Source organism: Eleginops maclovinus, chromosome 11 (assembly GCF_036324505.1).
Source record: "Eleginops maclovinus isolate JMC-PN-2008 ecotype Puerto Natales chromosome 11, JC_Emac_rtc_rv5, whole genome shotgun sequence".
NCBI lineage: Eukaryota > Metazoa > Chordata > Actinopteri > Perciformes > Eleginopidae > Eleginops > Eleginops maclovinus.
The window spans coordinates 10,977,563-10,994,331 of record NC_086359.1 but is presented as its reverse complement, the minus strand read 5'-3'; the positions used below and the strand labels follow the sequence as shown (position 1 = coordinate 10,994,331).

The 16,769-nt window shown below is 40.2% G+C and overlaps 1 protein-coding gene and 1 long non-coding RNA gene across 2 annotated transcripts in view; one reads left to right on the top strand and one right to left on the bottom strand.

The window, feature by feature from the left end:
* The window catches only part of cpeb4b (cytoplasmic polyadenylation element binding protein 4b), a 31,794-nt gene that overhangs the window by 5,320 nt on the left and 9,705 nt on the right, over positions 1-16,769 (bottom strand). The window contains exons 3-9 of the mRNA XM_063894973.1: positions 12,969-13,059; positions 7,746-7,796; positions 3,189-3,359; positions 2,718-2,807; positions 2,159-2,277; positions 1,905-2,019; positions 672-853 (exon numbers count right to left, since the gene is read on the bottom strand). Of these exons, the coding sequence (XP_063751043.1) occupies positions 672-853; positions 1,905-2,019; positions 2,159-2,277; positions 2,718-2,807; positions 3,189-3,359; positions 7,746-7,796; positions 12,969-13,059 (819 nt within the window). The remainder of the gene's footprint in view (positions 1-671; positions 854-1,904; positions 2,020-2,158; positions 2,278-2,717; positions 2,808-3,188; positions 3,360-7,745; positions 7,797-12,968; positions 13,060-16,769) is intronic.
* Positions 7,105-13,269, top strand: LOC134871947 (uncharacterized). Its single transcript, XR_010166761.1, has 3 exons — positions 7,105-7,389; positions 7,731-7,869; positions 12,976-13,269. It is a non-coding gene; the product is annotated as an uncharacterized LOC134871947 (long non-coding RNA).

Sequence of the window (16,769 nt, the reverse complement as noted above, 5' to 3'; positions counted from 1 at the left end):
TCAATGCCACTAAAAAAAGGTCTACAACCTTTGTACAGAAATTATGCAAATGAGAAAGCAGTGTACCATTCCTGTATTTCATATCACCATGTAACCTCTTCACTAAATATTTCTGTGGGATTTCAGCTCATATTATTTTTTTCAATCCTTTCTTTTGTGTACATGTGTTATAAATAAGCATGCATGCTCATCATCGGTAGTGTAGAAATATAGGTTAAATAAGAAGTTACAGACCTTTATTATGATGGATTTATCTAAATCTCATACACGCCCTTTGATACTGTGTTGTCACTCCATGGCAGCCGTTTTGTTTGCAAATTCTATTTTATTTTGTCAAAAAAACCTCTCCTCATAGCCTGCATTCAGGCCAAGTTGTATTGCTACTTGCACTGATCTTCTAAAAATGAATGAACAATTCTGATGTGTGTCAGATGTGCTTCTCTACACTTTCTGCACTGTAATTCAATATAAGCAAACTCATTCTGTGTCGTACTGCATTTTCTACTTTTAAAAATGTGCTCTGACTGTCTGACTCACCATCAAGGATTAACGACGACGGGAGTTTGATAGAAACAGAACAGGAAGTGAGTTGTGGGGACACGAATGAAGAAAGAAGGGGAGCGGCGAGGGAGGACTTAAAAAACACTGAGCTCTCTTTTCTTTCCACTCACCCGTTTATCGATTTCTCCATGCTGCAGCTGCACAAAGCGAGCACTGATAGCAGCGATGTAGCTCTGCTGATTAGAGAAGGCGACCCGCCCTGCTCCCTTGGGGTACTTCAGCTCAGGGTCTGTGTCGATGCCAGCGTAGCACACCCCGCCATACAGGCGGTCCATGATCATGGCCAGTTCCACTGCAGGAGGGGAAGGCACATTGAATAAGCTGAACTAAATATTCACAAAACAAATTTGACGCAGAAGGACTAAAAACATGAAGACAATGACAAACACTCGGGCAAAATCCAGCAACTATTCCACACACACGCTCCATACTCATGCCCATGTACCAGTGAACACAAACACACCAAGTGGATGAGGGTTGTTTATCTGAGGGCTTAAAGCCGTCCACACAGATGGATTAAAGTTCACAGGCGTTTGATGGAGCAAATGTGAGCGTAGCTGCTAAAATAGCTGCAATAAATCCAAACACTTTTATTTGCACTCTTTATTGGGTTTTTCTAAAAAGCTGTGAACAAATATGCAAACTGGCGGAGATAAACTGTGGGAATTCACAAGGCAGAAAAAGGGCAAAAAGCTTTTCTTTTTAAATATGTAAATTTGAAACGTGTAAATGTAAACGCATGTTACACAAGGTTATTGGATATTCGATGTGCTCCAGGGCCTTGTGACCTCACCTACGGCTCAGAGTCTAAAACACTGTTGCCAGCAGTGCAGAAAACACGAGCACACAGCACGCACAACATTGTTATCAGGATAAAAGGGAATTTAATATTCTGCACAGCACAGCTTGCCACTGAGGGAACTTCCTGACGCACCAGTGTAGGTCAAAGCCAGTCTCAGCGGCACAGTGCCTCTTTTAGCTCTACCCTCTAGCAGGTCGTATGTTTATTATGAACTCAAGCTGATCACATTGCAGGGTTTCAGAGAGAGGAGAATTGTGTTTAGAGCTGGTCTGACAAAGATTAGGATGAAATAAAAAGGGGAAGTCAAGAATGGCTTCTTATTAGTGTAAAACAGTGTGAACGTAAACGCTAAAGGTACAGAAGGATTAATGATGTATGAAAGTGTTTTGTTAAAGGAATAGGGGAATGAGACAATAACAAAGACATGGGATTCAACCTGTGTGTATACAACACACTTCTAAAGGTAGGTGTTGTCATCATAAACGCTCATGTGTTGTGGTTTCACATGGTTGGAAAAGAGTCTCATAAAAATGAAGAGTACCTGCACGGAGCGGACGAGGGACACCTCCCACAAAGATGGTTTTCCTCGGGTCCAGAGGTTGGGATCCATCCATCACAAAGTCGCTGTCATTCAGGTTCCACGGGCGGATCTGGACCTGATCACACAAAGCCAACAGGTTTCAGCACACAGCATTTTAAATGCAAAGTAAAGTCAAGTAGAAGTCCTCGAGTTCAGTGGAAAGTTATGATGTGATGCGAACAGATGGGTGTGTGTTTTTGTGTGTTCCCACTGACCGGCTTGTCTTTGATGGTGGGGCTGGACACACAGAGGTAAAGCTTGCCGTCCTCTTCAATGCAGGCATCGATCAAAGCCTGCACTGAGCTCTCATCCTGGAACAGCAGGAAGGCGTAGCCTGCACATAATACAGCAGAGTTATTCATGCTGCCGGGTACACGACGTATTGACAAAGACTCATGTTGGATTTAAGCGCAATGATAACTGTGACTGAACACAGCCTTCTGCATGCACAGCGGGAGAAGCTTTAACAATTAAACAGACAAACAGACAAACAGTCCACACATGGCTACAAAATGCTGCAGATAATACAGTAAAGGAAAAACACCCTGCACAAAGCATGAAGCATAATGCAGTGTGTGAATAGTGGTAGTACACAGATACAAGGCTAACACAAATAGATTCCATTAAAATACATATCAAAGACTCTGAAGCAATAACAGGAATCTATGTTTTTGAAAATAAATTGGAATCAGGAAATACTGCAGAAAAATGTGTCCAGCTACAAAACACTAAAGAATTCAGACAAATAAGAACTTATTCAATAATTCAACAAACCTTTGGGTGGAAAATAGGATTTGCTCTCTGCTTTGTGAGGCCAGTCCACAAACAGGTGTCCAAAACGCCGGAAACTGGCAGTTATCTCGTCTGAAATTAGACAGAATTCATTATGGTTGAGAATTTTGAGATATATTTTTTTTTAAAAGATAACAATAATAATTTACAGAGGAAGTCCTGTCTGATAATCTTTAAAAAAAAAAGCAGGAATATTTTAACAAATGTCAAAGTTTTTATCTAAAGAAATGTGTAAGGTAATATCTCACTATGACTTAGAGTCATAGTGATCTTTCTCTATAAAGTGAATCAAATCAAATGCCTAAGATTTCATTTAGAGGTATCCTAAAGGGAGTAAACCGCTCCTACTGCAGGTGCTATTTTATGAAGTTGTGTTATGGTGTAATTTGCCATCAAGTCTCCATCTTCTAAGTTTCAATCATAACCGAAAATGCCCCAGGAATAAATCTTTACCTTCATCTATGTCAGGGGGCAGACCTCCCACAAAGACCTTGCGTGAGTAGCGTTCAACGCGCTCTCCGTTCTGGTGTGGGAAACAGTGAGGGGAACCCAGGCCTGCAAGACCCTGATCACCACGATCATCGTCAGGGAAACCATCCTCCATGGGGAACAGAGATGAGTGGCCTGAAAGAGAGAAAGAGAAAGAGAGAGAGAGACAGAGAGAGAGAGAGAGAGAGAGAGAGAGAGAGAGAGAGGGGAAGAGGAGGAAGGGTTTATTTCCTGAGTAATCTTGGGAGTTGTTGTCATAACAACACTACCCCTAAGGCAGTAATGGTAACTGTACATAAAACTAGTCATTCTATTTTTACTGCATTAGTATTCTTGGCTGAAGGAAGAGAACAAGTATTTATTTCATGTTGATGTGACATTACTTACAACATATTTGCATTTTCTTGTGTAACTCTTATACCCTGTAATTAAAGCATCATTTTGCAGGTAGTTTCTAAACCTCTTAAACAACTGCAACTACATTCAAACCCTCAGACTACTGCAAAACAAACTCTGCAAAGACATGCAACACAATGGTTAGTAGGGTGGAATGTAAAACATGTAAACCATAGCTAAATATAAAAGTGGTTTGAGTTCATTCCAGTCATGTCAAATGAAGAAAAAGCAGTTTGAAAGTATATATATCCGATTCATCGCCAAAAGACTTTGACCGAACGGAAAACAGAAAATAAGAAATGTGCAGAATGAGACATCGTTTCTTTTCTTGCATGGCCAGCAAATGTATTTTCCATGAAGTACTGAACATGCACGCAGGTTTTCTCTAACAACCACAGCATTTCCCTATTAAATACTTTTACAGTGGACTGTGCTTGTTTGTGTTGTAGCGACTAAGCCCTCTCTGGCCTATTCCTGCTCCTATACAACCTGCCCTGAGCTGCTTTATAGAGATTTATGCAACAGAGTTAGCCTCAGCTTACAGTTTGTGCTGGTGTGAGTGGGGAGGTGTGTATGAGTGTGTGTTGTGTGCGTGTGTGTGTCGCCATGTGCCTGGCCATGTGTCTTTGCTTCTGTTCCAGTGTGTAAATCAAATGCTACACTGTGTGTGTCTCCTCCCTGATAACTTTCAGCTAAATGTGACAAAAACATCTATTGTCTGATCTAACAATCTTGCAAAACGTGTGTGAAAAAAAGCAAGCAGAGTCAAGCATAATGAGATAAACGCACAATTAAAGATGAAAGATGCATAAGATCACTTCTCAAGCTGTTGGCAAGGCTCCACACTTAAGACAATCATGCAGACAAACATGTCACTTCACTGTACAAAGCGCTGAGTCATTCCAAAAGGATTAACGAGCATTCATTTAACAACCAACGTACTGTAACGTATAAAAGCATACCAGCACGGCTTCACATCACAAAGTCAGACAATATATTTAGAGCTGGATTTGAGCCTGAAAAGTGATAGAGCCATGATTTATATTTTACCTCGTCTCCTGCTATAATTCCTGGCTGCATGTGGAATGAGGACAAATCCAAGAAGAAGGTAATGTAAAAATGTGCATTATACGCTATACCCATAAAAGTGCCAGGTGCTTCATGACAATGGATGTATTTTACATTGTCTGTCCATCCCTCTGCCCTGTATTCCATCAGTCAGCTGTGACTTATAATTAGCCACCAAACCACTGTATCAACACCGTAGCGTGGAAAGTAAACGTCTTTAGTTCAAAGATGTACAATGACTTGTAGGTTGATTCAACACTCATTTTCTGCATCTGTGTATGTATTTCATGTTTCAGGGTGGAGACTCGTCGACTGGCTGTTTATACAGGGGATTTATTATCAATAATTGAAACAATTTAAAGAAGGAAAAGACAGATCAGTAAACCAGTCACAACAAATATAGAAGACTTTGTTCTGAATACACCAGAAAAAACAAAATGTCATAAAAGAATGTGTCAATAATCCAACATTTACTAAAACATGACATGTGTTTTCAAATAGATAGAACAAATACAAACCAATAACCAAATGAATTTTAAACGGCATTTGAATTCCAACATACATGCTCAGATTAATTACCCAAAAAGCTGAGTTAAACCATCCATTTTGAGACTCCGACAGTCACTATAATTTAAGTGTTCCCAGTGGCAGTGGCTCTGTTAGAGTCTGTTGCTGAGGGACCACTAATGTGACTCACTTCCACAAAAAAACTAATGAAACTGCCAGAAGTAATAACAGAACAGCTACCATCAAGTGTTTCTGGATCGGCCAAGCCATTTCACAACATGTCATTTACCTTCTTAGATTCACACTTAAGACTTTAAACAAAATGCATCTTTGAGAGCGCAGGAAAACCATTTCGAACTCCATTGTTAACTAAGTACAACAATAGCAGCCCTGCGACCAAGGAAGGCAACAGGGGCACCAAGCAGATAGGGCAGGTGTCACTATAACATACAAGTACGGCTATCTGCCTCTGTCGCGAGGTTTATATATAATTCTGTTGAGGTGGTGTGAACACAGAGCACTGTAAGGTCTTAAAGGCTACCATTTCTGTTTGATTTATGCTGCAGGAATCTAATTATTTTCCTGCCTTAAAACATGTCTAATACCCATCTAAGACGTCTATCAGTCCACAATGCGGTTCATGGTCATATGTGTACTAAAGAACATGCTCTGTTTTCCGTTCAATTTAATACGAGCACTGGGACATCATGTTTCTTTGCACAGAGCCGAAATGAAACAAATTAAAAATGTGGACACTGGAGAGATTGAAGCAGCGTCCCCTGTAAAACTGTAAGGACACGGAGAGGATGAAGAAGTGGCCAGAACGCGCAAGCAATAATCCCCGGCTCCCTCGGTGGACTTTCCGACCCAGATGGACATTAGCTCTGGGGGGGTTGTGAGGTCAAAGAGAGAGAGAAAGAGAGAGGACAGAGAAAACAGGAAAGCAGATTGAAAGGGAGCGGAGTGTGCTATAAAAAGATGTGTGTGTGTGTGAGAGAGAGAGAGAAATAGATTGTAAGAGATGGAGGAGCAAGCTGATAAAACACTATGTGGGGGTGAGAGCAAATGAGAGTGAGCGAGAGATCAAGGGAATGAGGAATGCAATCTGTGTACGCTTATGAGACAAAAAGAGGGATAGAAAGAGAGAGAGGGAGAGCTGGTGTGCAACCTCTGAATCCTGCCTATCCGCTGGCACCATCTGTCTCAGGGCTTCATGACAGCTCCTGACCATGTGATCTCACCATGTGACCCAGGGATCTTGTGAACAAACCACTGACCTCTCGTGTTTTACATCCTGGCCCAAGACCAGAAGGCAAAGGCTTCAACAACACAATTACACAACGATAAAGGGAATGAGAGATGGCCTAATATTGAACCGCTGTTGTGGAAACTGTGACAAGAGGGTTGGCCAAACTGGATATTCATATTCTGTTTAAAAAGGCGGGGTTTTTCTTCTTTTGGGAAGGATCATATGGTTAAAGTGGGGTAGCTAAAGACTAAACTATAAATCTGAATAAGGAGATTTTCACGAATATAATGATGGGAAGTATGTATAGATAAACTAAAAACAGCTTCCCATTTTGAATCAAAATCCCTAAAAAGGGTACATCATAGAGTCCTACTGGTATTAAAGGCCCTACCACATAACATAACATCCCTGGTTTGCGTCAGACAAGGGATTAACACCGGTGAAACACTGAATCTAAAATGCAAACTTGAAACCCTGCAGTCAGAAAGAGGGGGGGGGGGCTATTTACAGGACAAGAATTTATTGGTACTAAGGGTTAAGATAACACGCATATAGACACTCCCTTACTGTTGCTTATTCTATCTCTAAATGACCCACCTATTAATCTTCTTTCACCCCCCCCCCCCCCCATCGTACTACTTATTTAGGGGCAAGGAAGCATTAACAGTCAGGGGAAAGAAAAGGACCCGACAAAAGGTCATAAGTAGGGGAAAGGTCGTCAACACTGACGCTTGTTGGTTAAAACTACCAACAGGAAGCAAGTGTGTGCATTTAGTTTTATGCTAAAAATGTACAAGCAGAGGGGCAGAACTTTTAGACTGCGTTTAATCTTTAGCAGGCAAGGACACGCAAGGCTTTTTAAAATCCGAAACCCTCAAGGTTATTTCGTAGCGGCCGGACAAACAGTTTCAAGACAAACGGAGACCCAAAAGTCACTGAAGTTGGGTGAGACGCCTTTTATATAATATATATGCGCTTAAATGGGTAAAAGCTGACATGAGTGGGAGAGCATATTTTAGTACAGGAATTATTATGCTCTTGTATGTGTTTAACCTTTATATAGACTGTCAGGTGGGTTCATTTTTTTAGATGTAGGAGGAATTTAATAGGGGATCAAGGACAACACCATACATTGCAATGGCAGCAAATTGTGTTTTTAAAGATGTCCCATTTTTTTTCTGCCAATTTGTCAAATGATTTATTTATTTCGCTAAAGCAGTCCTCAGGATTTATGATTTTTTCATCCCTGATTTCTTATGTTATTATGCCCTTGAAAACATGGTTAGGTTGACCATACGTACCATTGAGTGGCAGAGGGTTGTCTCCTCCTGGATGGGGGAAACCCAGGCGACCTGCACAAGGAGACAAAGAACAGAAATATTGAACATGTTGGTGCCTACATATGACTACATTTAAAACACAAAGGTACGTTTAGAATTATTGAAAGAAACCAAGAAGGTTTGACATAAGACTAAATAAATCAGGCAGTTCATTTCAATTTAACTTCTATGTTTTTGAGAAGGTTGACCATGAGTTTATATTGTTGATGATTGACTCAGCACTTTACAGTTAATATCATGTTATTATATGCAGAGCCATTTTGAGATTTAACACAAACATGTCTATGATGAGGCTCAAATCACAAAATGGCAGCCATAACATTATAAACCCACAATCTGAGGAATCCATTATCAGTTAAGCTGTTTGTAATTTGGTTTAAAAAAAATGTGACCGTGATAATGCACTTGATTAAAGCTGCATCGCTGAGATTTCCTTCGCTGATGAGAAATATATTTGAACTATTCAGCACACAATGTACTGTAGGACAAAATTCCAAATGAACGGTGAAGGCTATGGTTTGAAAAAGCTGAATTGCACAGAAGAACAAATTGAACATTGGGTGTTTTTGACAGTTCATTAGGAGTGCGCATACAGAATATGCTGTGGCGATAACAGATATGAGAACATTGAGTGTTGCTTTCACATCAATCTCATTAGAGACATCTGTGGGACACCAACCATCTCTCCGAGTCTCACCGACCTCAATTTCCCTATGTGTGCCTCTCCCTCTCTCTCTCTGAGCCTCATATCATACATTTTACATTGAGCCATTTGCCAGGCCCGCACACACACGCCCGCACCCACACAAATACATGCTATGATGCCAAACAAGCTTCAAAGTTATGCAAGGCCTGCTTGCTGCAGAGGGATAATGAGATGAACGAGCTGAAATAGTACAACCATTGTTGTACAAGTGAGGACCGCCCTGTGATTGGTGCATTCCGACGCCTCGGTCACATGGAAATCTAATGGCCCCTCCCCCACACCTCGCCTATTCATCCACACAGTACCTGGTAGATGTGGTGCATAAAGCAGAACTTAACCACAGAAACCAGGACGCGCCGCCCGTGGTTTTGGGAGCTACTATACTACTCTATATAATCCAAAACCTTCAATCACAAACTGGGCATAAACAGCTAAGTTTACTCATCATTAAAACACCCCTTTCAATATAAATAAAATCAAAAGGTGCCAACCAAAACCAGTTTGTACACGAGCTCAATTTCTCTACACTGCACTGCAGAATTCAACAGTTTATCTCCCTCTGTAATTTAGCTCAGTGATAAACTGCATGAGCTGATAGGTGCAGCACCCAAAATCAAAGTCCACCCGAGCACAACCCTTCATATTGGATTTAAAGAGCCTTTAATAGCCTCTGAGCAGCAAGAGTGCAGGCACGTAAGCACACCGCATCCCTGTTTGTCTGCAGGGTGCTGCATGCCCGCTCTGTGAACCTCATTTGCAAGCTGCTGGCTGAGTACATGTTCAGCAGTAGCAGTTTAAGCACATGCATGCACAAGCACATACACAACAGGGTGCTCTGTGTGCTGTGTGTGTGTGTGTGTGTGTGTGTGTGTGTGTGTGTGTGTGTGTGTGTGTGTGTGTGTGTGTGTGTGTGTGTGTGTGTGTGTGTGTGTGTGTGTGTGTGTGTGTGTGTGTGTGGTGGCTGAACAGAGGGATCCTTTCTGTCAGTCAGGACAATGCTGGAAGCGATTCAAAGCCACTTCTAGAGACATTTTGTCTCGCCTCTTCGCTTGCTTCATCGCGCTCTCTAAGTTCAATATGTTCTGCTGGAATGAGAAATTTGTGCTCTGCTTATGTGCATCTAAATGTGCTTGTGTATGCACACTGTCTGGGGTTATTAGATTTGTGTGGGCATATTTGGGTGGGCATGCCTGTACATATGTGACAGAGAGTAGGAGAGGCAAAGGGACAGTCGGCCTGGAGTCAGCACTCAAAGAAAATGTGCTGTAATTATGTTTCTCTTTTTACTTTGCTGTGAGGGAAAATCAGAGTCACTTAAGTTACTGCCACACTTGGTACAGCAGTGTATAAGCCTGGACTATAATTATGGAAACAAGGAATAAACAAAGCACAATTTTGTAGCAGGCCAAGGGCTAAAAGACAAAAAAACACAAAAACGAGTGTGGGATGAGATAATGCGTGATGCATCATGTGAAAGCAGTAAAGAATGGGGCACTGTATAATAACAAATCTGAAGAGGATGACTGAAGAAAGATCAGGTCAAATTACATAAGAAGAATAAAAAAGAAGCTAGAATTCATTAAAAAAGATATAGAAAACTTTGCCAGAAGTGTTTTTCAAACACAAAGATGAAAATGTGACAGACAAAGCATTCACTTGTATAGGAAGTTTAAGTAAGAACTACTTCAAAACATCTAAACCCTACATAGTTTGATTCATTCTCTGTGGGTTTTCAATTTCAAAGAAAACTTGTTTCGTATAAAGGTGCCAGGCTGTTGGATCTAACAGTGGCAGGAGCACTAGCTAATGAGCTAACCTTCTAGTCTTCCTCTCCTTAAATAGAGGGAGGATTTACTAAAGTTTGACAGCAGAACATTACATCACAGCTGGAAGTGGCTCGGCCCAGTGGGTGTGAGGTTGAAATGAATACAAAGTGATTGTGAAGAGTCTGGAGCTCAGAGGTTTCACTCATCTTGTCGTTCTGGCGGTGGAACTGTTTGTGCCTTTCTTTGTAATTCATATGGGATAATGTTCTGCACAGTAACAGTATTTAAATGTAAACACATACTGTACGTCAATTCTGGAAAAGGAAAACCTGTTGTTAGTGCCATTTTTTGATCTTTTGTACAGAAAAAGCTAAAAAGTTTCGGGGCCATTAGATCGCAACCAAAACCAAAAATGGTTATCTTGTTTTGAAGTAACTACTGCTTACAATTTAAACTCTTCACCAAGTCTGAAAGGTTTCAAGGTTTCAAGGTTTCAAGGTTTTATTTGTCATATGCACAGCAGATACAGCGTATATGTTGGCAATGAAAATCTTATGTCGCGTGCTCCTCCAACAACTCCACATACATGGTGCAAAAGATAAATAAAGTAGTGCAAAAAGAGAGAAGAATATTTACAATATTAACAATAAAGATTTGAGGATGTGAAATATATACATATGTGGAATACATTGAAAGTATTTAAATACTTTACACTGTTGAATGAGGAGGTATGGACAGATGCATATATTATGTATAGCAGATGTATATGGCAGATATGTACAATATATAGATATGTGTACTATAAACAGATATGTATGGCAGATATGTATAATATATAGATGTGTGTACTATAAACAGATGTGAGTAGACATTCACACAGCTCAGGAGTTCAGTAGTCTTATAGCCTGTGGTATAAAACTGTCTCTGAGTCTGGTGGTCTTGGTCCGGATGCTGCGGTACCGTCTGCCAGACGGCAGCAGACAGAACAGATTGTTGCTGGGGTGATGGGGGTCCTTTAATATCCTTAAAGGAAAGGTGTTTCCTTCCAAACGACGATCATTACCAGTACTCCCTAACTTACCCCCTTTCGACCAACAGCTAACATTGGCCACAGTATTTCTTGTTAGCTAAGCACTCTCTCTCTATAGTAACCGCCAGTAACGCCCTCATAAACAATAAACAACACTGGCTACCTGCTGCATTAAATAAGCCATTTTCTTGGTTACCATTGACCAACGTTGCCTAACAACATTCAGCCAATAACAGATGTTGCCTAGTCTCTATTAATCAATAATCCAGGTCAGTTAGAGTCCAATTTCCAATGGTGGATTATTTTTCTCGTCTTAATTAAAAGTGTCAGCCCGTACTTTGTAGTGTATTCAATTTAGAATACCAGTTTACAGTTTCATTAAGGTGTACCTGTTTCTATCATTTTGTCTAATGAGGTGCTGCACGAATCAGTATCCTAGCACAGTTCAACAGCCTCCAACACTGACCATGTTAAATCACCACCACTATCAAACAGTTTTAACTACAAATTAACAAAATACAAATGAATGGTGATGGAATTTATAGTAATATGTTTTACACTAAGTTAGTTTAAGCTAGATTTACCAAATAAACTGGCAACTGAGTGAGTGCACTTGCACAACCGTAATCATCAATCCATATACAGCAGAGAGCTTCAAAGACCAGGAGTACAGGGATTTACACTGACCCACAAATGCAAAGGACTAATCTCTTTTTAAAAAGGTGCAAAGGTACGCCAAAAGCCTACACCAAAAGCCTACGCCAAAAGCCTACACCAAAAGTTTCGAAGCACTGTTTTCTAACTTGTCAAATGTTTGATTTTCTCATTTTTTACTGGCAATATCTTGAAAATATATTCATTCTGATTGTACACTACCAGATTAACATCCTCTCCTTTCAGGTAACAGAAACATGCATTTGTGTCAGACTGTACAGAAACAACTGTGCACCATTGTTTTTATAAGACTGTTATCGTTCGTGACAGGAGGCTGTGCAGCTGTGATCGTTGGAAACTGATGATGGCCAACAACTTTAGTTCAGATCAGTGGGAGTCCTTCCATCTATTTCACAAATCCCCTCTTAAATACAAAGCCTAAGCTTCCATCCGTCTTGTATTCTCTCTGTGTCTCATTCTTCAAACGAATGAGGAAAAGAGGTCAGACTCTTTGCATTGAATTTTTTCAAGTGAGAAAACATTTTTCGGTTTTTGATTCAGAGTAGAGAAAGTAGAGAAAAGGAACAGGAAGGCAAAGGTGTGACTTGAACTCTTGTGGTATTGTTGATCATAACAAGAAGAAGAGAAAATGTCTAGACATCTGATCTGTGGAGGAAGTGAAACTTTGCTGTTAAGAATTGGTGTTACATTGTGAGTAAGTGTGTCCGAGCAATAATCAGATTTACCTTAAAGTCTCCTAAACACTCCTACCAGATGCTTGGCCAATATTAAAAATCATGCCACACTTACATATACACCTATAGAAGAACGGCTAAAGTGGGAAAATACATTTATGTTTTCGGTTTCCTTACCTAATCTGTGTAGGGATTATCAGTGACTGAAGTCTAAATCTAAATGTTTTGAGTTGTTAAATCGGCTTCTGGGCACTACGTCTGTGCCGTTAACAGAGTGCACAATTGTTACTGGATGTCTTATAAGGGTTTAATGTTCATGAATACAATATTCACCTTTCAGGGTGTCCTGCTCGGCCCTCATGATGTCGATCAGGGAGCTCTCCAGTGTGTTCATGTTGAAGCTGTCAAAGGACCTGGTGCGCTCCTACAGAAAGAAGAGAAAGACGAGAAACATTACTTACTATTCATTCCTCTGTTTCAAAGACATGAGAAAGAAATGCAATATGTGGAAACCAATAGTCTTTAAAGTTGACAATCCAGCTGGTCCATTGAAGCAACTTGAGCAATTACATTCATCTATATGTTTTTATGTAATGTTGCCTAAATTAACCAAAGGTCAACAGAGAGCACAAACAAGAGGAGACTGCATACACATTTAGTTACGCCAGAAAATCCTTTAGTTTTGCAATTCTGAAAGGGCCATGGTAAGCTCTCAATAAAAAATGGTTTCCCCAGCTATTCATGAAGTGTTTTCATTTAAATATTTCAAATAAAAACATAAAAGATATAAATGGCAATTCATATCTTTCTACCTTGCTAGAAATACATGCATTACCAAGATATTGCAAGACTTTCACTGCATGATGGACGCTGCATTTATGCTTCTCACATTTTTGGTATTGGCCTATATAGCACGAGTGACAAACAACACAAATTAGGAGTGAGCCCTAGTTTTATACAAGTGGAATCTGAAGTGATTCACTAATATATTCTGCAAACTAATGTAAAAACTGAGATAAAAGCAAGTTGCCTGCTCAAGTTATTTTTCTTCTGCTTGAAAAGGTGTGTGCCTCCTGCTTTGGTTTTCTAGCCCCCAAACCAAAGCTAAAAAGAACCTCAGAGACATCTCTATGGCACAGGTGTGTGAATCATTTGAGTGAAACAAGGACACCTACCTTTGTTGATTAATTTAGATTTATGTTGGTGAGTAAGATTATATGGTATTTGAAAAAAACCTGAACAATATGTTTAATCTTTGTGCAGTTATTGCTGTAGTATTTGCAAACTGCTGACTACCTGACTGAGCTATAAAAGCACTCATTCAACGAGGCATCATCATGAAAATCAACAGTGAAACCACTAGTGGAACGAAACAGTAGCACTAGCTTTGTCACCTACAAACAAGGGGATCCTTGGCATACCAACCATACTGGAAATGTTTGTGTGTACGCACCCATATGTGTAAGAGAACTCACAACCATACATGTTTACACACAAAATATGTTCAGGCATCAAAAACATGTGCCCATACACAAACACATTCTCCAAGTGCCCTGCTGATAAGGCTGCTGTTTTGACTCCACCTCATCCTATCGAAAAAGAGAGCAGACTTTGACGACAACATGATAACAAACTGATTAACTATTATGGCTTCCTTGTATACAAAACAACCACAGTGAAGACTACAGTATTGAATGTATATTCTCCTTGTTTATGTTTACTGTCAGTGCTGTCACAACATCACATGAGTGATCGCCTCTTTCCTTCCTCTGTCTCGTCCCAATTTTCCAGTTATTCTCCGATGCCACCTTAAAAGCAGAAATACCTTTAAAGTTGTCTATTCCTCATTTATGCGTCAGAGCTCTCACACTGCACAGAGCCAACGACTCTTCTGGCTACAAGTTGTTCAATAAACTCTGCATGGTGACTAAATTATTCATGGTTTTTTCCTAACTGTCTGGTCACGATAGAAATACACTTTTTTTCCTTTCTGCATCGTACACATCAAACATTTAAAGATGTGATAAAATACTTCGATAATATCTCTTGAAGAAACGATTTTCAACTATTTGCCTTGCAAAATAATAATCTCAACCGGGCATTAGCTTTTTATGTAAAAGAGAGTAATGTAAAAATGCGGTATTTGTAAGACACACACATGAGCAATTTAACACCAGAGTTACAATATTTAACACAGAGACAGTGAGAAGGAGAGCATGCTGGACTTCAAAGATATGTGCTTTTAAAATAGCCGTGCCAAGATACCTGAAAACAATGTTTGTGATTACATTTAAGTCTGGAAAACATCTGCTTAGATTTGATAAGAGTCTGGCAAGATTCTGTCAGACCAAATAATGAACTGTGAGTTTTTTGATGAAGCCATGACAGTCTCTTGAAACTTGTAAAACGTGCGAACAGTGAGGTGTTAAAGATAATAAAACTTCCCTCTGCAGCAACACGGCCTATATTTCTCAGTGTTTTTTTTACCAAAGAAATGTAATTTGGTGTATAGTTTAAGAGAAATGTAACATTCCTAAAACGGTAATTATGTGCTCCAGCTTGAAAGTAATAAGCAGGTGTAGAAACAGTTTACATCGAGGTGTGATTGAGGTCTATTGTGCAGCCTACTTGAAATCCCACCTGCATCAAGAAAACAGAAGGCGACAACTGTGGGCCAATGTTAACAATATCACAATACGAAATACAGCGTGACATTACTAGAAGGCTGTAAATTAAAATCTTCAAGTAGGCGTGAAAAGAAAATCTAAAATCCTGACAAAATAATAATACGTAATTAAATGTGCAGCTTTATGTCAAATTCAGTCTGAAAATATACTGACATCAACACTGTGTGATCAGCTCTGCCTTCGACCCGACTGATAATAGACAGGCCTTGCACAACAAGAGTTACCCAACATGTCTGTCAACTTAAAGTCCCCTGCCTGTATGTGCAATCACTCTTCATTCACCACTTTGGTTTTTACAACAGATACATCTATGCATAACCTCTCTCCATCACTCACTCAGTAATCCAGAAAAAGGGTCATACAAACACCAGGCCAACGTCTGCTGAGAAAGAAAAGTCTGAAAGCAGAACCACCTTGGGAAGAAAGGCTCATAAGCAAACCTTGTTGCACAATGAACTTCACAGGGGTCAAATGCTAAAGGGTTCAGAAAAACAGAACTACATCATGTGACCAACGGTGGGGGCAGGCAGGCAGCTTATTTTTTCATCTACTGTCTGGTGCCTGCACTGGCTCCCGAAATCCAATAGCTTTACTATCTATCTATCAACCAAAGACCAATTGTTGAATGTCTGGCACACACTAACCGATGAAACAGCCAAAAATCCCCAGCCGTAGCCAACATTTCACTAGCGTTTTGGCCGGTGTAGATTTCTCACACTGACTGATGAAACATACTAACACAGAGATGACATGGGTAGAACAACACACCCAGGACACACTCTCCCTCTAAACAAATATCAATACAGGGATATAGGCCAGGCTAGGTTTACTATTTTCTCATATCCGCTTCAGTATCTTATGTGGACTTAGGAGATTGCTTTAGGTCAAATAAACCAAAAACTAGAGAAGAAGAAACAAGTGAAGGACTGGTTACTGGGGGAAGCACAACACCCACAACTGGTGAGCACATCTAAAGCAAGCACATGAGCACATTACCCAGGACAAACAAAGGGCAGTAAAGAGCAATGTTGCTCTTAGTTATGGTATTTATTTAGTATACGATTAAAACTGAGCAGAAGCAGATGCAGGAACCCTTCCGCTTTTGTTTTGACAACTTCAATAATTGAATGCTTATGTGTCATTATACTTTATTGTACCATCTTCTTGGTAGAATTACAGATGTATTTTAGCTAATGTAGCACTGCAAAGTAATCTAACGATATCGTTTCAGGAGAAAAGGAATTCATTTTGTGGCTGAGATGGACTCAGTATGGCGGACATGAGGTCTGGCTTGTGCTCTGCAGTTGCTACGCATTAGCCTGGAGAGGTGCAGAGGATGATTAATCATCAGATTCGTACATCCTTCTCTCTCTCAACAACTGGCCAGCTGACCAGCGAAGTACTCATCCCTGACAGATTGCAGGGCGTGCGCACGCACGCACGCACG